We start from the raw sequence: 25658 nt of genomic DNA on the forward strand, positions 1-25658 counted from the left end.
CACTAATTATAATGATGGCAAAACTAATACGTTTATGTAAGTCCGAGGATCTGAAAATTGGAGTTGTAATGACTTAGGTGTCTGGAGTTACTGACTTTTGCTGATTCTCACACTACTGTGTGAAGACGGCTATCAAAGTGTCATGCTATCACTCTCACGGTGTCTGCTGCACGGCCATGATGAACTATTTTATTTGTATTCCGGATCTGGAAAGTGTTGGTCTAGAGATCCATAATTTTAAATGTTAAGTCATTTAACTGGGACAACTTTAGGCTACAGACACCAAAGCACACAAAAGTCTTGTTTTATTTGCATCCACCTTATGCTCCACATGGGAGCACAGGCCAGAAGGAGAAGGTCCTGGTTGGAGGGAATAATGGCAGTGTGGGCTTACAAAGGGCATCATGCCAGAGACTTCTTTGATCTTCAGAATGCTCCCTCCTCCAGCAGCTTCTCTTTCAATGCTAGCAAGGACAGCATCTTCTAACAAGGCTTCCTGAATACACTTGGTGTTAAATGAGACAAGCAGAAAAGCAAGCTCATTGCTAAAATAAATAAATAAAAGCAAGCTCATCATAAAGCAAAACTAAGCAGTTGGAGGACTTCTCCGATTCTGTAATATAAGTTAAGTATAGACTTGGAAACTACAGAAAAGCAAGTGTATAGAATGTTTCTGCTCTTTTTTCCCTTTGTGCATTGAAAATTAGCTTATTGTTAAAATTCATATCTAGTCAAATTCCTAATCCCAGTCCCCTCAGAATTCATCTCTACATTTTTGCACTTTACTGAACCCGGGTTTTCAAAAAGCCTCATTTCCATTACACACTCCCTTCTTTTGCAATGTCAGGACGATGTGTTTGTTTTCTAGTAAACTACCTTGAGATAACAGTTGTTACATGTTATAGTGACATGGCACATCTGCTCAGAAAATTGAAGACGTTCAGCAATACTTATCAGTTACTAGTCATGTTTGTCTCAACTATATATAAATTATTTCAAGGATCATTCTGAAAAGTAAATTTTTCCTAGAACATTAAGAGTGGCAGATTGAACTTTTCGTTCATTTGTTTTTGTTTTGCATCATTGCATGTATTCACTCAATTTGATACTGATTTTGAGTCACCAGTAGAGTTCATCACCATAATCCAAATTTACACCAAAATAATTCCAGACAAGCAAAATCATGCAAGGGTGCCTTTATTAAGTTTTGCATTCTAATTCCAGCTAGATTCACCGCACTCAGAGGGGACAACCACAGGGAACAGAGCAACTTACTCTGCGGTCATTGTGCAGATTGAGTAATTCAAGGAGTCACTGAGGGACAGAGCTTAAACCACAACTGGTCCTCCTTACCAGGTAAATATTCTAAACATTCTACAATGGAAATCAACTGACCATGACAGAGTCACAGAGAGCTTGCACCTAAATCTATCCTTTTAATCTATGGTATGAATTGGGTTCCCATATTAGAAGGCCAATGATTCTTTTAGATTAAGCTACAAGTTTTCTACAGGTGACATTAGTACTGATGAATCGCTTACGTTTAAGAAATCAATAGAGGGAAGAGTTAAATGAAAACACCACTATACTGGTGACTATAGGACATGTAGAGTCATTGTTGAAGGTTTTCTCTTCACTCTTCTGGCTTCTTTAGGAGTTCTTCTGAGAGATTTTTATGGCAACTGTCTTGAGCTCAGTGTATTCATAAATACCATGCTCACCCCTAGAGAGAGGAGAAAAATTACTATAAACACGATAGCATACTGCAGGGTATGCTTATCTGAGTAGGGACAATGTAAAATATTTATTGAACACAGTATAGTTCATATACGTACCTACTTATCATAAGCTTTATTATGACCAAATATAAACTCCCCGGTGGAGAGCAATATTCTAAAATATCTTTTATTTTCAAGACTCTGTGCTTTGTTTATTTTCACAGAAAATATTCATTGTTTACATTTTTTACTTGACCATGTCACCATGTGACCATGTAGCCAAATCATAATTCAATTGGTCAGGTTTTGTCAGATCAACAAAGAAGAGAGTTGTAGTTCATGTTGTACCCTATGTCACTGAAGACCAACAGAACAAACCATCAGCTGTACTAGATCCTGCATTCTTCATCTGCACTGTCACAGAAATGGTGAGAAGATTGAAGATGACCAGGATCCACTTTGAGTCAGTAGAAGCTGTAGTTTTAACAGGATCTTTCTATTCTTGGCAAAATAGCCACCTAATCTTTCCTGGCAGAGTTTTCTATCTTTTGTATTGACTGTATATAATTTTAGGGAGAAAATAAACCAAAGACTGTCCTGACTCAGACTTTTGGGATTTTGGCAGAGGTTGTCTTTCTCTATTAATCAGCATTATATAATACCCTCAGGAAACTTTTATGTCTATAGTAAGTGAACAGCAGCTGAGACAAGTATATCTGTAGGTACCACAATAATTTTGACCCCAGATCAATTTTGGAAATTGTGGTTTCTTTCCACTTAGTGGATAATTCATCTAGGAAGATTGTACTCAGTTATGTTCTGCATTGTTTTGGTGAGAAAATAAAATTACAAGCTCATAGGACCATTCTCAACATTATAACACCTATGCACACAGGTTTGCAGAGGAGCAGGATTTTGGTCCTTTACCAGCACTACTCCTGAAACCCTTATCCTGTGTATGTACTGGGTCTTTTATTCTCCTCAGAAACACAATCTCCTTACATTGATTATTCTGTGGGTAATTAAAGCTTTGAAAATACCTTTCAAAGGATTCAATGAGAATGGTTTTTTTCACAGTAATTAAAGGACTTCACCTCAGCTCTCTAAATTCTATTAAAAGATAGTATTTTAATAAGTGTTTCATCTCAAATATGTAGATAATTTAACCCATGATTTTGACCAAGTTGTTTCTATTTAGAGCTGTAGTCTTACTAGTAACTAATTGGAGAATCATATGTGTAATCGTGATCACATTGAAGCTGACACTCTTAGGTTCTTATGCATGTGCAGTTTCCAAGACAGAAAACAAGAACATCTGTTTACATGTCTTTTTAGCTTAGAAAGACTATGCCTTATGCCTTACTAGTCAGCACTCTCCAGACACTACTATCTCTGTGCTTCTAAATCCTTGCTGCACATCAACTGGACCTTTTATTGCATGCTGCCGATCCTCGTGCCCAGCTCCAGATAAGCTCTGGGACTGCATTTTCACTAAACTTCTCCATGGTCTCATGATTCTCATCACAGACCATGTAATGCGTGAAAAGCTTTAGCAACAGACCATGTCTGCTTTCCCTTCTGTGCTGAGAAATTAACTTCAACAAGTCTCAGAGAAACAGCTGGAGTTGACAAGGAAAAGTTGACAAGGAAAAGAATAAATCATTCTAGTTCTTGTTTTAAGCACAATGTGTAAGAATATCTTCCTATCACATCACTAGACTTTGTTGATTCCCTGTGGCAGGTCTCACCCTCTCTGAGGAATGGATGAGGGGTGGGTTGGGGAGGATGTGAGGGAGAGGGGACAGGGATTGGTGTGTAAAATAAGATTGTTTTAAAAATAAAAAATAATAAAAAGAAAAAATCTCCCTGTTTCCACTTTTATTAATTGACTGAAGAAATGAATGCCCTGTGAAGTACAGAGAGTGATTAAATTTGGAACATGCCCAAGTGAAGTGAGCAAAAATATGGAAGTGAATAGGATTACAAAGAGCTAGATTTTCACCACTCAATCTTTTCCAGTGCCACCACTTACCACAGATCCAGAAATCAAAGTATGAGCTCCCTGGATTACCACTGAACACATTGGGGAACTATAGATGCCCAATTTTGGCCTCTGTTTCCATCTGGGTTAATTCCGCCTTTCTGCTTTTTTTTGCTTTGTTTTGATACAGGTTTCACTGTGTAATCCTAGAGAGCCTGGGATTCATTATATAATCCTGGATGACCTGAACTTACACATGAAGACCATGCTTACTTTGAAATCAGAGATCTGCCTGACTTCCTACCCCAAATACTAAGACTAAAGAATAATTCATAATCCTATCTTGGAGTCCTTACAGATGGTTGTTTCAGTAATTCTCTGGTGATAGTTTGCAGTAAATGACTCTGTTTAACACATGTACATGTTATTAGGTAAACTTCACTAGAAGGATATTAGTTTAGGATAAGGCAACATTAATTCTCTCTCTCTCTCTCTATATATATATATAATGTATATATATAATTTTTCCACATTTATTTAAATGTCTCTCTAGATTATCAGTTTATTCTTTTATTTTTGGAAAATGATTCTCAAATGGCTTAGAGTCACTTATATCGTAGGTAATCCTAAAAGCAAACAACAAGCAGCTACCAAGATGGGATACTTAGCACCGTCCTTAATGGACAGTAAGATCTTAACAAAGTATATTCCTTCTGCTATTACTTTTCTGCACTTTTGGAGTACTTCCAAAATTTTAAATGTTATTCTGTGTACAAAACTCCAAGGAAGAATGCAGGCATACTTCACTTTGGGTAATGAAAATGGAACAGCCTCTCTGGAGTGACAACCTTTTTCACAAAAATATGCTTGTAATACAAAGTTTTACTTACAGTTCACGTCCATTTCCAGACATCTTGAATCCACCAAAGGGGCACTGGGCTGACAACATCATGTAGCAATTTACCCTTAAGAAAATAAGAGAAGGGCATTATAGACAATACCTAACTTCCCCATAATTCCAAAGTTGGATATGAAAAGAATCAGAGGTCTCTTTAAAAAATGGCATCGTTTAGTATAATCTACCCATTGGGATGAGAGAAAAAAAAAAAGCAGTGCTGTAATTTTGAATGCAGAAAGCAAACATGTGTATCAACAACATAGAAACAAATAAATGGTACCGCTCTAAGAGTAAATAGTTTTGTTTGCTTGTTTGTTTTGGTTTTTCGAGACAGGGTTTCTCTGTATTGCTTTGGAGGCTGTTCTGGAACTAGCTCTTGTAGACCAGGCTGGCCTCGAACTCACAGAGATTTGCCTGCCTCTGCCTCCCAAGTGCTGGGATTAAAGGCGTGCGCCACCACTGCCCAGCGAGTAAATAGTTTTAAAGCAAGATTTGTCTGAATTACAACAGAGGGAAGAACCAATATGCCACGAAAAGCGTATCTATTTTGTTGGAGTCTGGGGTTTGTCTGCTGTTCTTTGGTAGACAGCTTTGTAATGCTTATGTAGTTAACAAGGCTAAAATCAACCCTGTTTAGCAGTTGCAGGGAGTGTCAAAATACATGGTTGGTATCATTAATTGATCAATATATTGCTTTCTCAAAAGTGTTGGCAGGAATTGGACCAAATTAGCAATTTTAATCAGATTTTGTAGAAAACATGAAGTGTTTCTATAGAGAAATACATTATAAAAACATGATTAGAATTAAAGTGAGCCTCAACAGAAGATCAAGGCAAGAGTGTAGTTTTGCAGACAGTAAACAATTACTCTATAGAAATTGTAGTAGAGAAAGTGGTGCTTTATGGGGCTGTTGAGTTTTGTCAGATGATGCAGAAAACATGCTATTTAAAGTACATAGTACACAGTAAACCTTCAGTAAGTGTGGGTGATGAACATATGTGATATAGTAACTCTGAATTTACTTGTATGCTTATTATATGAAAAATCTGTATTAATCAATAGTCAGATATATTCTACAATAAAAGAATTTGATTGATTTCATTGTCAGAAAATCAACCATAATTAAAACAACAGACTTTAGCCTGGTGCTTAGTGCTAATTGTATAACAACATTACAGGAAAGTTTAAAAAGTGCTCCTTATGGGGGTGTGCATAGTCTGTCATTTCATCCAGGGCAGGGCCTAGATCCTCCCTCAAGAGTACAGGGTGAGATGCCCACATTCAGGGGGTCTTGATCAGTCCCATGCTGGATTCCCAGTCATCAGTCTGGGATTCAAGAGCTAACCCCTGTCAGGTCAGCTGTTTCTGGAGGTTAAACCAGCCTAGTCTTAACCCCTTTGATCATCAGTCCTCCCTGTCTGTCACTGGGTTCCTTGAGTTCAGCTCAGTGATGAGCTGAGGGAGTCTGCCTCTGCTTCCATCAGCCATTGGATGAAGGTTCTGGGGAAATGAGGGAGTATTAGGGGGTTGGTGGGAGGGCATGGGAGGAGGGAAGGGAAAGGGAGAGGGAACTGGGATTGACATGTGAAGCAACCTTGTTTCTAATTTAAATTTAAAAATAAAAATTAAAAAAGAAGTGCTCTTTAAAAGAACTATACCCAGAGTCAATCCCTTGATATATTTTATTGAGATGATTGACTAATATCCTATACATTCAAAATAATGTTACACATACTTATTTATTCATTAACTAATTCATTTACAAATTTATTTAGTGAATGCATGTATACTTTTTTCTGTGCATGTGTGTGTATGTAGAGACCAGAGAGAAACACTGGATGTCTTCCACAATTGTAGTCTTATATTTCATTAATTAACTTTTTAAATTACACTTATGTTATAGTCATGGGTAATATAAAATTCATGATTTGTTTTTCAAACTATTCTTTTAAAATTCATTTTAATTTTTTGTGAATTTTATAATTTTTTGAGAACTGTGTTCATATCATTTTCATCCTTCCTTCTAAATAAATATATCTTATCAAGACCATTCAGTGTTTTTATATGTGAAAACAGGCCTGTTTGTATCTGGATAACCTGTCAGGGGCCCCGAGAACACTGATTCTCCCTCAGTCTTATTTTCTGAGACACAGTCTCATCAAGCCTGGAGTTCACCAATTCAGTTGGATTGGCTGGCCAGCAAACTCATGGGAAACTCCTGTCTGCCCAGTGATGAGTTACAATCATGCATCAAAGCTTCCAGGTTTTTATATGGCTTCAGATAATCTGAACATAGTTTTTTATGTTGACCCATGCAGCACTACTAGGTGAACCATTGTCCCAGGCCCAGGTTACCTATATTTAAACTCTCAGATGATACAGACTGGGTATCCATTATCTTAAGTTCCAGAGGTCACAAGTGCTTCAATTTTGAAGTTCTTCAGATTATGAAATGTACACATATATTTTATTGGTTGAATATCCCTATTATTTTTATGGGTATATGAGAGTTCCTGGGTATATGAATGTCTACCATGTATGTAAAGATATATTTGAATAAGTCAAAAAACTATATCAGGTCACCTGGAACTGGATTTCTAGGTGATTATGAGTAGCCCAACCTGAGTTCTGGGAGCTGAGTTTGGGTCTTCTGCAAGAGTAGGAAGTTATCTTAATTGATGAGTCAACTCTCCAACTCCATTCCCCTATTTCTGTAAAGTTTATTATTTATGTTTTTATTTAATGTGTATATTTGTGTGCCTGATTGTAAGATGACTTATTAGAGGGTGTGATGACCTGACTCTCACTCCACTAGTCATCTCATGGTCTCGATTGAGTTCCTTAACCTCAGCAAGTTCCTGGTTTTACCACAGATATGGCTAATAAATAGTAGTTTCAGGTCAGCTTAAATGATGAATATAAGAAACACATTGCAACTTTTAGTTAATAGTGACTAACGGGTGACTCCCTTTGATAGAAGGAAAGATTTTTAAAGTGATCAAGAAGGTTAAGAATTACTTGGTCATGTTTTTAGGATGTCTGATTTTCCTTAACTGGACTGGATGAAAAAATGGAAATAAGCATTGTGCTATTGCCCAGACACAGGGAAGGGAGGTTTAATGAGAAAAATGCTGCTGAGGAAATGCTCCAAGGTATAGAGTGAGCTTGGCAAAGCAGCACTTTGAGAGGCACAGCCTGAGAATCATCTAAGTTAAACCATAAAATCAAAGAGCAGACTCGGTCAAAAGTGAGAGAAAATTACTTCAAAATATTTGTTATGGTCTTCTAAAAAATGACATCTCAAAAAATTCCAGAGTGAGAATCTACTATAAAAAAAACAAGAAAAAGGAATCATTTACTATACAAGCTGATTACCACCTTGCCTGGAATGCCTACCCATAATCCCAGTTATTCTTGAAACTGAAGCAGGAGGAAGACAAGTTCAGGGTTATTCTGGACCAAAGAGTGAGTTCAAAGACAGACTCAGCAACTCAGTATGTTCAAGTCTAACACACACACACACACACACACACACACACACACACACACACACACACACACACAAAATCTGGAGACAGGGCTGAGGGACAGAGTGCTTGCCTACACTGCAAGGCACAAGATGCATTATTCATTGTGGAAAATAATAATGACAACAATAACTTTTGACATACATAAAGCAACAAAACAGTATCTAACATAATTAAACTTGGACAAAACAATTTTTTATTTTATCTTCATTGTTCAAAATAGTGCCTCATGCCTTGAAATTATCTAGAAATTCTTACAATATACAGAGTAACATTCATAAAAAGTTTAGACAGGTAACTTGAAATAGTTGGATAAAGTTAATTTGGCTTAAAAATTAAGACAATTAACTTTCTTAGTTGGTCAGATAATTTCTATAAATATCAAGTCTGAAGGGGATCAATCCAGCCTGTCCTTGTGGCTGATTCAGGAAGGCACACCTTACTTCAGACGCACTTACCACACTACCCCAGCCTGCAGAGCAGAAGACACGGTGATGGCCTTATCCAGGTCTTTCGTGAAGACTCCTGCTGCTAGGCCATAGCTAGTATTGTTCGCTCTCTTGATCACATCATCTAGAGATTTAAATTTCATGATCTGCTGCACTGGTCCAAATATCTACATAGAAGACATAAAAACAGGTTTACACTACATACACTACATATGCTTCCCTAGAAGCCATTTTACATGGACTAAAGTACTATCTCTCACTTCAGTCCTATGTGTAAGGTTCATAACAGATAGCCACTGCCAGTGAACATGGAAACATGTGATTGTGTGTGACATTCTCTGTGAAGCAGACACCAATCATGGTGGCAGATTTGTGCTGTGATAGAGCTGTCCAAAATGTAAGGACTGAACATTGAATCACTAAGTGCATGATTTCCTTGGAAATATCTTCACAGTTAATTCCAGTTTTCTTCATTGTTCAATTTACTGCACAAGACAACATGACCATAAAAGCAGTCCTTTGCTCTAAGAATAACAAGTAGACCATGATTGAGAGTATTGCTTATGCTTTCAACACCAGTGTATCGTTTATTTAAACATCAACCTTTCTACTGTATTTGTATCATTTCATAACTATAAATATTGTATAATATAGCAGATGTTAATCCCTAGTGTCACTCAATATTATACACCATTACTAAACTCTGGAACCACTCCACACTTAGTAAAGCTTGAGGTCCCTGGCAGTGACTATCATCAGACTTTCTTACTACAGTGTTAACAGTCTTTCATTTCTGCTGGAATCTAGTCAATTATACCTACACACAACTCAGTCTATGTCTCACCCCACAATTAAGAAGAAACAACTGGGTTTTCTTAGTGATACTATACTTCTGTCCTTTGAAAAGATATTAGTAAAAATTAAGTAAAAGAAAGGATTCTTGGAATGTTGGTACACTTTCCTGGGAAATATAAGCATGGTTGGCAAATCTCAGAGGTGTCAAAATGTTTTCTGGTCCCAAGTCAATTTGTGTGGTATGGGGTAGTTAGCAGCAACTTCCTGAAGGCTAGTGATGATTCTGGGGTTCTAAACTCTCTCATGACTCTATAACTGGGAAGCATAACAATGCAAACACTGTAAATGGAAATCAACTGGAGTAGGACTATGGTGGGTTTGCTAAGAGCTGTAGCAACTTAGCCTATACCGTATGGGCTCCAGGCTCCCAATCTGAAGCAGAAAATGATATATTCTAGTGAGCACAATATAGGAACAAAATCTTCCTTGAATGAGTATTATTTTCTGTTTTATTGTCATACTTACCCATGTTAATCAAGGTCTACAAAAACAAAAGCTCTGATCAAAGAAGAACTGGCTGATAAGCACAGAAATTCAAAAGCAGTTCAAGAGTGAACTTATGCAAACAATCTAAGTGTATTGGACTATCCACATACATGATATTTATTTCTGTCATTTATATTTATTTCTGCTTGAACAGCTGAATATTCTCATTTTCTCCTTATTTGCTGACACTGTGGAATAAGAAAATAACCTCTCTGTCGTATCAATTACATGAATATAAATTTATGGAATGGGGAAATTACGGTTCTGTAGAGTTGAGTCATTGTACTTTCTTATTGTAGTGTAGCACATAGCAATTTCATTGTTTAAGGCAAATGCTCTTATCTCTGCATATAGTAAAAGCCTTCATAATCAAGATGTACATTAGTAACTATTTTAATTGCTAACTAGTTCTGTTTAGTTTATTGGTTGCCATCTTATCACTCCTTCTTAGAAAGCGCTCCACAGAACTCACTTCCACTTCCTTTTACAAAGACCGTTCACTCTGCCTCTGTGAGGATGACTTTTTTAGTTCTTTTCTATAACAGATCATTCAGTGTATATTGTTGAGTGCTGACATATGAACACAATGCTGTGCACATTTGTTTCTGTTTTTACAAATTACAGAGTCATTTCCATTCCTTTAAGGCTGTGACTAAGCACATAGAGAAGAAGCTGTTGTGGAATTTGTTCTGTGTTTGATATAAACTGTTTGTAGCCCACTGCATTCCTCACTGCTCAGTCTTGATCACAAATCACTTTAGACTTTTTCATCAAACATTTTAGGGGAATGCTGTTCAAGGAGCTGAGGATTTTAGAGGGACACACAGGTTACACACAGAAGAATATGGAAGGCACAGGACCATTACCTCCTCTTTGGCAATGCGCATATCATCAGTAACATTGGAGAACACTGTGGGCTGGACAAAGTAGCCCTTGTTCCCCCAGCGTCCACCACCACACTCCAGTTTGGCTCCTTCTTTCTTCCCACTCTCAATGAGATCAAGTATTTTATCATGCTGTTCCTTGTCAATCTAGTTGAAAGAAATCACAGGGGAAAGGGAAATAAACAAACAAACGAAAAACACTAAATCAGTGGTTCACAAGCTGTTGGTTGCAATCATAGGAAAACACTTGTTTTTTATGGTCTTAGGAACTTCAGCCTCAAATTTATTTTAATTGCTACTTCATAACTGCAATTTTGTTGCTGAGTGGTATCTCAGTTCCTTAGACAACCAGAAATATGTGTTGAGAATCACTGCATTAAATGACTCCCACATCCAGGACACTCTCTTAAGTTTGATAGTTGGGCAGGGGTTCTGCTCAGTCTGCATATTCTCGGGTATATTTTTCTTATGAATTTTTCAGGAAGGAAAGTTTAAGGATTTGTAAACTTAGTACATTTACAAAACATAGCGATTAGCAAGGTATAAATATATGGACTTTTAACACAACTGTCATTTATTCCCTTGGAAAAAATTTGTTAATGATTTAGCACATACACCTGAACAAAACCATGATGAGAAAAGGATCACACAGTGGGTATGCCAGCTTAGTAGCAGCTGCTTTTGACTGTAGGAGACCTTTATTCTTCAGAAATGGAATCTGCCTATTCTTGGGTCGTGTCTACTGGTTTGGCTGCCCTTTCATTCAGTGTATAATCACAGGTTCGGGTCTTGCTCCATTCAATGCAGTAGTTGCATCCCAGTTTCTAACAAGAATTTATTATCATGCTCCTGTTCCATTAAATGAGCCATGTTAAATAATATGACCGTTATCACAGAAGTATCACGTTTTAAGTAGTATTTTTCATAAGAATTAAAAAGAGATCTGATTTCTGGTTGGCAATATCAGAATTACTGAATGCTAAACTCACTTGCTGAGACATAAAGGTTTCCAATTACCCTAGTTTTCATAGAAGGGGGAGGTAAATCATTAAGTGTTGGATTCAAGATCATTTGTGCAAACTGCCTGCTTGAGGTGTGACTGGGTTCACATAAATGGAACAATTAGAGACCAAGGAACTAAAAAGAGGGTGTCAGATTTGGAGCTGGTTTATTTTCTATCTTGGAAAACTGTCATTCTTTTCATTGCTGGAGTCTGCCAATATTCTCTGTATTCAAAGGATCAGAAAAGCCTGCATGGTGTGCTTTCTAACTGCACTTATCTCTGACTATCAGTCTCTACATTTAGTTATAATAAATGCTATCTGCTATCATATGCTTCTTGAGATAAGTTGGCAAAGTGTTTGTCAACCTGTTGCTCCAAAATGTTCAGTGTGAAAAACTCAAAAGAACATTCATCAAAGATAATCTCTTCATTCGTTGTCTATTGTGCAATTCCAGGGGTTGGTTTAAAAGCCAAGACACTGATGTTACTACATACAATATAACCAGGCTAATGTAGATATGTCTAACTGAGATATTCTGGAGTTAATGTTCAGTCAGGCATCCTTTAACTCCATGAAAGTCTTCTCTGTCCTATTCTCAGTTTTTTTTCAGGGTATGTCCTGAAAGTCACTATTTTTCAGTTGTTTTTTTCAAGATACATTTCCCAACTCATAGTGCTCCTCTGCCTTTGACCAAAAAATACCCCTAGGGAATCCAGTCCTTGAATATTTACTTCAGAATCAGGGAAGGCTAAGGTATATTATACTAGATAATGGGACTAATACCAGTATATCAGAACACACAGTCTACAAAATGGCAAATGTCACTATGCTGTTATAATGGTGTTAAAATGTATGTTTTTATTTTTTCAATGTGAGAATTTTTTTAATTCTTTAGATTTTATGTGTTAGAAAATCATATAAACCAAAAAGACACAAGTTCATCCATGGAAATCATATGTTCATACCTAGAAACTAGAGATCATTGAGTACTTTGAGGATAGACATACAAATGTCTTATTATTTCTAAGAAGAGAATGGTTATACTTACACAAAATTGTCATCATTATTACTATGAATAATTGCTATCATGCATAGAGAGATTTAATTGGTATTTATGTCTATACAATGAGATAAATACCATGCTGGATATATTATGCAATTTATCTTAGTATACTATATAATGAATCCTCAAGATATATACTTCTATCACTACTTAATTAACAAGAAAATTGAGTGGAGGGAAGTTCATATGCTTTTTTGAAATGAAAATACTGATCATTTTAAGCTTGTATGAATGCATTTGGGTCCATGAGTTTAAATAAAAGTATTACTTTATAAATGAAGAAAATATGTGTATATGAATTCTCATATACAACACAATATAAATGATAATAAATTATATGTAAATAGTATACACACAATATATAGTATAGTATAATACAATAATCTGCTTTTAAACTGAAATGCTTGCAGTTTGTCATCTTTAAAAGGAGAAAAATAGCTATTGTAAAATATTTTCCTAAACAAATGTGTTTAGTCCTAATTTCCCCTAAAATTATTTTTGTTGTAATATTTATGACACTGTTTAAAAAGTCTCAGTGACTCAGCCAGCCATGGATGAAACATTACGCAAAAGTTGGTCAATGTGTAACTCTTCACATAAGATTTTTCTTATTACAGACAAAAACATAGGGTAGAGAAAACTGGGGTTTCCTCAAGTTGTACTTGTCAGCATGCCTGCCTGTTCTCTGTCTCCAAAGTAACCTCCTTTAAAAAGTTATGCACTAACAGAGAGTAGAGTCATGCGATAGTCAATTAGAATATGGGATTGTTCACTTTAGAATGTTACAATTCAGAATATTTTAAGTTTAGCCTATAAATGATAAGGCATTGCTACTCAATTGAAGGCTATGACTGAATAACACAGACCCCTTGATGAAATAAAATAATGACTATTGTTCAATGTGAAGGGTTTCAGATAATCTCTGCTTCTCTATCCTTTGTCATCTAAGGACATTCCTATCATTTGTCTATTTATTCATCTATCCACATATCATGTATACTTATCCACCTATATAACGATAAGATGGTTTATATTTGGATAGTAGACCAATATACATTTAGGAAGTGATCACAGCAAAATTACTAATAATTACATCATTTTTAAAAATATTAGACCAAATAGGGATTTGAGAATTAGCAAATATGAAAATGAGCAACTATCTTTATACACTCACTGAAATTAATGATAAACATATATAATGAGACTAAGACAACGCAAATAATTCCTTCACTTGCCAGTTTTCTTTGGGCATTGCTTTAGTCCTACATGGGTACTTTGACTAAAAAAAAAGAACTTCTTCCAAATTATTTATATGATAAATTCTAAGATGATACTGACCATGCTCCCTTTGGGATTTATTGCTTTTTCAAGGTCCTCTCTCGAGGTATATCTAGTAGCAGTGTCCTCTAAATTTTTGCTAATGGAATTTGGTTTGTAGTTGTTAAATAACTCAAGAATGAGGTTTGGTTCCAACTCAACAGTGAGAAACAGTATATCACAGCTAATGTAAAAGAATAACAGCTCCAAGGTCAATGTTCAGTCCCTAGGGCACAGCTCTCAGGAACAGCTCTAATGGCACTTGGAGACAGTAAGCTCATTGTTATTAGGTTTTCCTGTTCACTGTTGGGTGTTTAGTAGCATCCCTTTATCTGCTCACTATATATGAGTAGATCCCCTTCACCTTTTTGTAATAATTTAATTTGTCTCCAGATAGGGTCAGTTTCCCCTATTGTGGGGGCTGGGCACAACTGCCTCAGGTTGAGGCTCAGTCTTTTAAAGAAGGATTCAGAGGCAGGCATGAACTCAGAAGCAAAGGTCCATAGGGTGTTCTACCATCTGCTTGAGCAGACCATATCAGACAATGAACAAAAGCTGTACAGGATGAAAAGGTGACCTTTGTGCGAGCGAGGCAAAGAGATTCATATTTATGGTGGATCTAACTACACAGAATGGATCTAACTACACAGAATAAACTCAGAGCCCCCGGGAAATTGCCTACTTCTGATGACTACAGAGAGAAGTATGTCAGAAGCCTATAAACCAGAATCTTCAAGAACACTTACGGTATCATTACACTAGAGAAACTGAGGACCCTGTAGAGGATCCAGGAGTGCTCAACTGTTTATACTGGTAGAATAGCCACAGAAATGGAAGACTGATTATAAGAGAAAAATTAGAGAAATATATATTAACTTCCAAGAGGTCTACAAATTGTAACAGGAATAAAAAAAGCATACAGATTGAAGAAGGCAAGGAACCGATAATATCGGCCAATTTTCCTCTTTACCTCCTGCATGTATGTGTATGTAGTGTGCACTAAATTGCAAGTATGGCAATGAAATGTGTGCAGTAGACAGAGGTTGACATTCAGTATCTTTTACTCTCACTCTCTACTCCTATTCTGTCTAGATAAGCTATCTCTCTGAACTCAGAGCTTAAGAGTTTGGCTGGATCCCCCCAAGGAGGGCCTTATCCTCCCTGGGGAATGATGTGGGGATTGTGGTGGGGTGGGGGGTGGAGCTGGTGGAGGGAGAATAGGGGAGCCGGGATTGTCATTTGAAGCATGCATGTTTCTAATTTAAATAAAAAACATACAAAATTAAAAAAATGAAAAAAAAGAGTTTGGTTGTTCTAGTTAGTCAACTTGCCTTGGGAAATTCCTGCCTTATTTCCTGAACTTTGGGGCTAATTGTTAGCTATCCCATGAATTCAGTTTTTATGTGGGTGCTGGAATCTGCACTTTGAACTTCATGCTTAAATGGCAAGAGCTTTATCCAATGGACTATGTCCTCAGACCTTTACATATTTAATTCCCTGCAGTGTTCCTAAACTGCTTCTAGACATACAAAAAATGTTTGCCAACACAAAATTAGAATGTTTTTTCCTATTGGAAATTAACCTCTTTTTTATAAAATGAGATCAGAATAATTATGTGTAGATGGAAGTTTCTCTCCTACCCAGTCCAGTGGCTGTTACAAGCAAGATATCACCAGATATCACCACAATAATGTCCATTAGCAAAGTGCATAGCTAAAAGGCAAAGTTAACTCTATCAAAATTAGTTCTAAGTAGTTCTTTATCCTTGTATTGAGAATGCTTGTCTTTTTACCTGAGGGCCTTGATTTATTCCTGAGTTCAGAGGATTTCCAAGAACGTACTTCTTAGCTCTCTCAACACTCCTTCTCACAAATTCATCATAAATTGACTCCTCAACGAAGAGCCTGGATGCTGCTACACAACATTGGCCTTGATGGTAGAACACCCCATAATGTGCGAACTCTACAGCTGTGTCCACTGCAAAGGAAACATTCATATTAAAGCAGAAATATTTTCTGTAGCATACATGTGTGTACATGAGCTCACACACATGCATACATACTGAAGAGATGGCTGAGTGCTTAAAAAGTACTTGGAGCTCTTCTAGTGTGCTGGAGTTGAATTCCCAGTGCCCATGAAGGATGGGTCACAGTCTCCTATAGCTACTTCATCAGGACCTCTGAAGCTCTCTTCTGGCCTTTGGAGGTACCCACACTCATTTGTACATACCCACACATATACACACAACATCTAAATAAAAAATTTTTAATTAATTTTTTTCTCAGATGAAAAATTGTGATAGGTTAAAAAGAAGAAATACCAAACAGACATAGACTCAATATATTTCACCTCTTAAAAGCCAAATGATGAAATAATTTTGATGATCTTTTATTTTCAATGCTGAAAGGAGAGGCTAGGCCAGCTTTAGCATAGATATTACGAAGAATATACAATTGATTGCAAGAACAAACAGTAATAGAAATAATTTTATAACTCTTTCTGATGATTGAGATATTTGTGACTACTTTCAGATTCAGGTTTTAACTAATAAAAATATGAAATCTTGCCTTAAATAATTTCAAGACATTCACATACCGTGGTCAAAGGGAAATATTATCTTTTTGAAAATAACAACAAAACCATATTAGTATTCAGAAGCATCACTCACCATATGGATTTTCCTTTAGGCAAGACACATCCAAAATCTATTTAAAGCCTATGTTATGCATGCATATAAATTCATTGCTTAGTTTATGTGGTACAATGTGCATAGATTTTTTATTAGAGTGCTGTTGGTTCTAACAAAAAGATAGGTTTGTGTGTGTGTGTGTGTGTGTGTGAATTTTATGAATTAGAAAGATTCTATTCAATATTGTAGAAGTGGGGTGCCAATCTGTGAGCCAATAGTAACTGCTTCAGCTTTAGTTATGACAGTTTAGAGAGTGATAAAGTAGGGACCCTGCCATGTGTTGAATAGTAACCAGGTGAGTTCTAAAATATTCAGTGAGAATCACCACAGTGACAAAAGCAAAAGTTATGCACTATTTGTGTTTATAGTCTCGTTGTAATTACGCAACTATTGAAGTAAGAGGAAAAGGAACAATGGGTCATGAATTTCAGTGAAATTATTCCTACATGATAAGTAACCTGAGAATTTCATTTGTTAGTAAAATCAGAATGATTAGGAATTTTACAGATGGGATCACATTCAAATGATAAACTTAACATATTTCAACTTCACCAACATTAACTGAAAAAAAAGGAGAGTGTTTAAAAATCAGGTCTAATATTCTTTATTCTTCTTATAAATGGTCCTGAGTAAAGGCAGAAAGAAATTATGAAATTTCTGACAGTTATACTCATTTTGCTTCAAATGTCTCAAGTATCTCATGTCCTCAGCACAATTAAAGAATAGATGATACAAACTTACTAAAACCACATCAAAAATCCTCGATGAAGTCCAATTATACTACCTCAGATTGATACTCGGAAATAGTAAGCTATTCTAACTCAGGACAAGATCTTCTCTGTGTTTTGTTGTCTGTATACTGCAGGAACAATTTAAAAGCTTTGCAGAGTCACCACAGACTCTAGATAAGTCCTTATACCTTGAAGCAAAGTCATTTGCAAGACTGTGTGACATCATCAAACATCAAGAGGAAGAAGGTGAGATGCTAGCAAGGGACTTGTACTCACAGTCAGCATCTGCAAACACAATGCAGGGGCTCTTTCCCCCAAGCTCCAGGGTGACCCTCTTCAGATTGCTTTTCCCTGCAGCTTCTTTGATTAATTTGCCAACCTGAAAGCAGACATCACAGAGGAGGAGGCTTAGTTTGTTGTTGTATACATGGGTTGTTTTAATGCTTTCCATTTATAGGACATTTACACCACCCAGTAATTTAATTTGGAAAAAAAAACATGAATTGGTGTCATTCAGGATCTGGCACCTTTAGATATAAAAGCCTCCACCATCAAGTCTGAAAATATGAAGCAAATCAGAAAATGATCGTGGGCAGGAAAGCAGACACTGCAACTTGAGACCTGACTTTCATGGGTGGGCCGATAAGAGTTTATTTTTCATTTCCATCAAAACTTTCTCTCTGCATTTGATCAGAAGTACCCCCAAACACCTGACACATTGATTTCTCTTCCCTCTGGTGACATTTAGGGAACTCAGTTCTTTTGTTTGGAATCATCTCTTAGCACAGATTATCTTTGAGCCCTTCTCTGATGATTCTAGGTGGGTGTGATTCTTTTTCTTCCGGTCTCCCAAAGAAACACATGAAAACCCATCTGGAATACCCCAAATGGTATCACACACATCTTCAAAAATTTCCCAACAGACTGTAATTTTCTGTGTCTCTGTGTGCTTATCACAGTATGCTCACTGTTTATGGATCTCGGTACCCCTTTCACCATGGTGTTCTTGGCACTATGTTCCTGTTTCTCCTACACATGGCACTCTGCACAGTGGATGTAAAAGAAAGAGGTTGACTATGATCTCTGGGTTCTTCCTGCCATTAGCTGGAATCCTGCCAGTCTAGTTTCTTCCTTAATTCTAGTTCCTTCATCTAAAAGAAGACATTGATTTCATTTTATTTTACTTTCTCTTTTTGGGTTGCTTTTATTGAAGGTTGTTTTCTAAAAAATAGTTCTTCTTTTCTATCCATAAATCCAGCTTTTATAATCACTTGTACTTCACTCTGTTCACCATGACCACATTCTACTGAAAAGATCTTTACCCAGGTGTCTCTTAGAGGTACCAATTTGCTTCTTTAATCCTCTGGGTTTCCTGGACTATTCTACATGTTAGATTTTAACGGAATGTTTCTATCATACATATGAGTGTTGAGATTATTTTTATGAGGACACTACATTGCTATTATGCATTACAGAAAAGTTATTCATTCTGTTAAGATTTTCATTTTATCAATGATGCTACAAATCTAAATTTAATTCCTAGAATTAGGTGAATAGAAATAAACAAAGCTAGCCATGTCCTGGGGAAGCTCTACCTGAAATTTATCTTCCCTACTTCTCTTTCACACTGCTGTCTTCCATCCTTTCTGTCCTTTTATTTCTGACTGTTATCCCTGTATAGCTCAGTTTGGCTTATGATCCTCCTGCTTCATTTCTCAAGTGGGGGTAGTGGTGTGTGGCACCATGCCGAGTCTCTGCAACACAATCTTTGCGACTATTTTCATTTAAGAAGTTTCTATTTTCTATACAACAAATTTTATTGTTTTGGAGTTATCTGATCAGTTTAGTAGAAAAGTTCTGCCAGCATAACCAAATCTCGTACTGGTTATTGGAGTAAAACCAGAAGATATTTCCTAAAGCCACAATACACATGGCGAAGAATGTGTAGTACAACGGCTGGTTAGAAATATGAAGGAGATATAAAGATTTTACAGATGTTGCACATTCAGGTGGACAATTTGTAGTTTGATTGAATTTTCTCAGAAAACAAGCAAATAATTTTTATCCCATGATTTTATTCCCTTATTTTTCAAAACTAAAAATTTATTTTCCGGCAGAAGACAAAGAGAATTGCAGAAATTTAGACTGTTCATCTTCTTGCTGCATCCCATTTGAAGCAGAGGGGAACAGTGTTCAGAAAAATGTGTTTTACACAGTGTAAAACTGAATTATTTAAAATTCTTACTATCAAACCTACATTACATTTTTTGTTAGATTGTTTTATTATTGTGACCACAAGAGATGCAGTCTATCATTTGCTTCTGGATTAAAAATGATTCAGGATGTTTAGTATAAATCATGTAACAAACCATGAAGAAAACGAAGGTACAAGTTCCGACAGAGCATTTGTGTTGAACTAATGCTATGCTTTCCCTCACTGTGGCTTTTAAAATCATGTTGTTGCCATTTTGTCATTTAGAAACCACTATTTTGTGACTAACCCTGAACAAGAATCTTTGAGGCTAGCCAGACAAGAGAAAGAGTTAAATCTTCAAGGACACCATCCTGCAAGGGCAGTGGGAATACAGATGGAAACATTGTCCAGTTCATGGTTTTCTCAGGACTTCAGATAGGAGCACCAAGGCAGTGTGGGAACTCTAGGAGTCAGGTGACAGGAGCAGATGCCCACATACAAACCAAAACCTGGGAAAACGAAAGTGACCAGGACATTTCCCAAGTTCGCAGAGGGTTGCTAAGTGTCTTTTTCTACATGCTCTCATTTTTATTATGTAAAACTGAGAAAAACAGATGTTACATTCCACTTTTCAAATAAAAAAAGTCAAATTTGGCAAAGATACTTAACTTTTACAGGCATTGTACTTAGAGAGTTAGACTGGAATTTGACCCCAGACTTTGCCTGATCTCTAATTTCCATGTTTATTGGGGGGAGAGGCCTCAAAATTGTTCATGTCTCAGGATCACTTATGACAGTTGAGGATTCATGCTACATCTGGGGTCAGCACCAGAAGCCTTCAGCATAGATGACCTGAGAAGTCAGCATAGGTTTTGTACCCAGATATGCCCATGGATTCTCCATTGCAGGAGGTGGAAAATCCCAAGATTCTATCTGCCTCCCTGATATGATTTCACCCTTACAGAAGTTATCAGCATGACTTGCATACCCTCACATCTTTTTACCCCATAGAAAATTCTGAATACAGCAATTTTAAGAAGACCACATGCCAATCATAGATTTTTCACCGTGTACTATCTTCCCCCATCCATGAAAAATAAGAATGTGTTTTAGAAGATCAAGAATAGAATAAAAATATAACTTAATGTTTATCAATTCAACTTCTGAGAAGTTTAATAAAATATTGAAGCACCTAACTGTGATTGTAATAAAATCATATTAACCTTAGCTCATTATGAAAAATCTTGCTTCACAGCCCTTAAGTAGTTAAAGCAGAAAACATTCCTCAAAACCTCCAGCAAGTCTTCCATCCATCTATCTTCAGGTAAGTTTTCCTTTTCTTGATCTCCTGTAAGTATCTGATAGCCTTCTCCATACTATTTACTTCCTGTGGGTGCTGGCTGCTTGGTGTGGTCTACTCTTGCTCACTTTTTACTAATGCCAATGAGGCATGCAGTGTCGTCTTTTTTATTTATTTTTCAGTTTAAATTTAGATAAGAAACAAGGTTGCTTCACAAGTCAGTCCAGGTCCCTCTCCCTTTCCCTCCCCTCCTCCCGTGCCCTCCCCCCAACCCCCCCCATTATCCCCTCATTTCCCCAGGGAGGGTGAGGCCCTCCGTGGGGGTGTCCATAGTCTGTCATTTCATATAGGACAGGGCCTAGACCCTTCCCCAAGAGTTCAGGGTGAGAGTGCACCTCACATTGTTGGATGGGAGTCCAAAGTCCGTGTGTATACTCAGGATGGGTACTGATCTGCTGCCCAAGGTTCAATAGATTACCTAGGCCTCCTCACTGACACCACATTAAGGGGGCCTTGATCAGTCCCATGCTGGATTCCCAGGCTGATGCCTGGGATTCAAGAGTTAACTTTTGTCGGGTCAGCTGTTTCTGACGGTTAAACCAGCCCAGTCTTAATCCCTTTGGTCATCAGTCCTCCCTCTCTGTTACTGGCTTTCTTGAGTACAGCTCAGTACTTTCTGCTGAATAACTAGTAATGTGATGACCAAGTAGGGTGACTCAAACATCACTTTGCTTGAAATAGGGTATTTTCTACCTTTTTTGTTTATAATAGAAACTCATGCAATATCCAGAATTATGCCCAAGCCTGTTTCTCTCCCTCCACCTGCCATTTTTTCTTATTGTGTCTTTTGGGTTATTTTCTGTTTCTCAAATTAGTACTAATCCATAGTAAAGTCAGGCACACAGACCACTGAGTCTCTCCAGCTGAAACATAGAAGGATGCTATGCTGAGTAGACAGTCCCAAATAGGATGTTAAGGGTGAGACTCTACTATTTAGTCTTCTTCATCTAGAGGTTGTACTTACATTCACTCATATAAATCAGTGGTTGAATTTATGTTTTACCAGATACTTTACCTCTTATTAGACAAGATCAGAGGCTGTGTTTCCAAGAGACAGTAAAAAACACACTGAAAATGGTAATCTTTCTCAATTAGTAGCAGGTATTTTCTTTTATCCTAAATTCCCCCACTTGTGTTTGGTCAACATATTTCAAGGACAGAATAAGGAACAAGTCATTGAAACAACTTTTGTTTTATGAAGTGTTGGCTAAGAAAAACCTGCGGAGGGAATGCTTGTTCTCTTTAGAGATGAAGAATCCGGAGACTGACACCTACCTGTGTTGATCCCGTGAAGGCCACCTTGTCTATGTCCATATGAGAAGAGATGGCTGCCCCTGCAGTTGGTCCATAACCAGGGACAATGTTTACCACGCCAGGAGGAAACCCTGCCTACAAGCAAAGAGGCAAGCAGTCAATGGATCAAGAATTTAATTCTCGATAGAGACACAACTACATGACCAAAGTTGTTTTGTTATTCTAAACTTTAGAGTTTTTCTACCCAGAAAACTTCTCTTAAATATTTATTATTTATTATTATTTCTTTTATTTTTTCACATGAAAAATATACTCAAAGGTGATATTATTGAGAAATACTTTCTGCCAAATCCAAAATTGCATCAGTGGATCATAGCTCCAAGATTAGCTGTGTCAAATGTCAGAAGGGAGACCTCATTGAGAAAGGATCCAAAAAAGTATGATAATGTACATGGAAAGAAAGGCATTCAGTATCATCAGCAGAGCTAAAAATCTAAAGAGAAGTCACATTTTCAGTGTTTCCTTGTTGACTTTTCAACAAATCCCTAGAGGTATTATTCAATCAGTAAAAAAATCACATAGGCAAAGCCTCTCAGAATGATAGACTGATTCTTATCCCACTAAAATCAACAAAGACAGAGCCACTAGTTTGATGGACATATTAAAATTTCAAGATATTTGCATTAAAATGCCTCATTCTGATAAATGTTTGTCCATTTTAATTTGAAATGAAACTATCCAAAGATATTGTCTGAGATTTCAAAATTCTAAGTTGCTCTTTTGAGTTTTTGGTATGATATTAAGGACAAAAAACAGTAAGTTGTTTTTAAAGCACAAAATAACACACGTTGGATAAATAAAAGTACCCTGTACTCTTTGCACTTTGAACAAGAAAAAATCTGAAGATGACAGATAAGTGACTATAAACAGTTGTTCTGCTCTTTGCATAACATGGCCCAATATTACAGTGAGCATATTAGCACATGTGTCTTCTAACCTTCAGTCAGATTCAAACTAAGATACCTGAAGGAATTCACAAAAGCAACCAGGCCAGTTATAAGTCCAGGAGTGACAACAAATATTTCGGCACTTGAAAGAATGTCGTTATTTCTTCAGGAATAATGCTTAGGAGACTTGAACAACATAAGTAACAGGTTACAAGATGACTGGCTGTAAGCCTCTGTCATTATTTAGAGACACATTTGTTCTGACTGACAGAAGTTGAAGGCTATAGCTCTGCTGCTTTTATCTCCATGAGTGCGTAGGGCAGGAGGCATGTGTGATCAGGGAAGCTCACAGGAGGGGAAATGAGGTTTGCAAGGTAAATGGGGGTGGGGGGGACCCTGAATTTACCTGCATGTTGTGACTCTGGAAACTCACCTCTTTTATTAAAGATGCCATGTAAAGAGCAGTGAGAGGAGTTTGCTCTGCTGGTTTGACAATCACAGTGTTCCCACAGCCAAGGGCTGGGCCAATCTTCCAAATGAACATGAGCAATGGGAAATTCCACTAGAAAGCAAAATTGAACAATTTCATATTGGCTCAAACCACAGTTTCTAAAATGACCTGCCTTGATAGAAAACTCATTTGCTCTGTGTAATTATCTGGCATATGTCATTTAGGTTAATTGCTAAAAGCAACTAGTAAATGATAAATGTTCTGAACTAAACATATAGAAGGGAGTAGGAAAACACCCTTGAATTTGATCAAGTCCTATTATTTTGAATTCTTTTTCTACAAGAAAGACATTTTATGTTTTGTACATAATTAAGCATGGCAAATGTTACAAATATTTTAAAAGATATTACATTCTTTCCTTATATCTCCCTAAAGAACACTTATTGATTTTACATAATTTTAGCACATTGAATGTCTAGGATACTTCATTTTTACTTTTCGGATGCTGGAGACTGAAACCAGGCCATGGACATACTGAGTGCAATTTCCACAAGACAGAGCTATCCTAAGGCCAAGATAAACAAAGGCAAAGGAAGTTCACATCCAGTAGGTAAATGCTTGAGTTTGGATTTCATCAAACCCACTGGCCAACTGTAAGAAATAAGATATGCAACTGCTTCTCTATTTAATGCATTCATCATCCATGAGTGGTAAAAACCGTCCTCTCTCTTTTAGATGATGTCCTCAGGATTAATTGAGAAATTCAAGACTGTGGCAAAGCTTGTGTGGGACCTGGAGTTAGATTCCCCAGTACAACAGAACAAAACAGAGGAAGTTAATGTTTAAACTATGCAATATTCCTAGCTGGTAGAGTGATGTAGATATGTTTGATTGTTTTCTAAGCCTTTTAAGTATGGAACAGTTCCATGAAATACCCTGATAAGTTCAGTCACACTAAACAAGAGTCACTGTCAGTCTGAAAACTTCAGGACACTTAGTGCTGTTTTTAATTTAGCCTTTTAAATTATATCAAATCAGCTGGAAGTGGCTAGTGTCCTGTGTTAGCCATAGAGGAAATCTGGTTACATCCAGAACATGATTTTTTGGCAGAAGTATTTTGAGTCACCAACCCTGCTACCTAAAGGTACAATAAAGGCAAACACTATTCCAGTTTTCATGGAGCTTATTCCTTCCACTTCAGTCTAAAGATATTTTCCGTGATTTGAACGATTTGCTTCAGTTACTGTCCACAGTGGGAAGACTCAAGGAGGAGGCAGATGTGCTGGAGGCAGTTGGGCACCGCTGTGTGCACTGACATGTTATAGATTAGCTGTGATAAGCCTTTGTCACATACTTACAAAGCACAGCTCATGAAACCAGAACATAGCACAATTTCCAAAACAACCCTTAGGGCTTATTGTTACGCTGAAACACCCTCAAAGGTACAGCAGTATATAGAGCACAGCTCATGAAACCAGAACATACCACAATTTCCAAAACAACACTTAGGGCTTATTGTTACGCTGAAACACCCTCAAAGGTACAGCAGTATATAGAGTGGGAGTTGTACCAGCTAGCTCATATCCAAGAAGCAAAGTTACAGGAATATATTCTTCAGGCAGTCATGCTTATTGAATGTACTTCATACATAACAATCCCACAATTTTATCTTGTGTGAGGATGAGCTTTAGATCAAATGGAATTACTGCTTTCATTTCCCCATTAGAGTCATGAAGGAAAACTTACAGGAATGATTTGGCCACACACCCCAATTGGTTCACGTCTTGTGTAAGTGAAAATATCTCCGTCTGGAAAACAGAGCAGACACACCATCCATTAAAGACAAAGGT

The 25658-nt window shown here is 37.0% G+C and overlaps 1 protein-coding gene across 1 annotated transcript in view; it reads right to left on the reverse strand.

Annotated features, from left to right (window-relative positions):
• Window positions 1–1181: 1181 nt before the first annotated feature.
• Window positions 1182–25658, reverse strand: part of LOC101822890 (retinal dehydrogenase 1) — a 41579-nt gene continuing 17102 nt past the window's right edge. Inside the window, exons 5-13 of the mRNA XM_005063771.4 lie at window positions 25555–25616; window positions 23791–23919; window positions 22432–22545; window positions 17879–17981; window positions 15975–16159; window positions 10781–10945; window positions 8583–8740; window positions 4590–4664; window positions 1182–1723 (exon numbers count right to left, since the gene is read on the reverse strand). Of these exons, the coding sequence (XP_005063828.1) occupies window positions 1651–1723; window positions 4590–4664; window positions 8583–8740; window positions 10781–10945; window positions 15975–16159; window positions 17879–17981; window positions 22432–22545; window positions 23791–23919; window positions 25555–25616 (1064 nt within the window). The 3' untranslated portion in view covers window positions 1182–1650. The remainder of the gene's footprint in view (window positions 1724–4589; window positions 4665–8582; window positions 8741–10780; window positions 10946–15974; window positions 16160–17878; window positions 17982–22431; window positions 22546–23790; window positions 23920–25554; window positions 25617–25658) is intronic.

This window comes from Mesocricetus auratus, unplaced genomic scaffold (assembly GCF_017639785.1).
Source record: "Mesocricetus auratus isolate SY011 unplaced genomic scaffold, BCM_Maur_2.0 Super-Scaffold_4256, whole genome shotgun sequence".
Classification (NCBI taxonomy): Eukaryota; Metazoa; Chordata; class Mammalia; order Rodentia; family Cricetidae; genus Mesocricetus; species Mesocricetus auratus.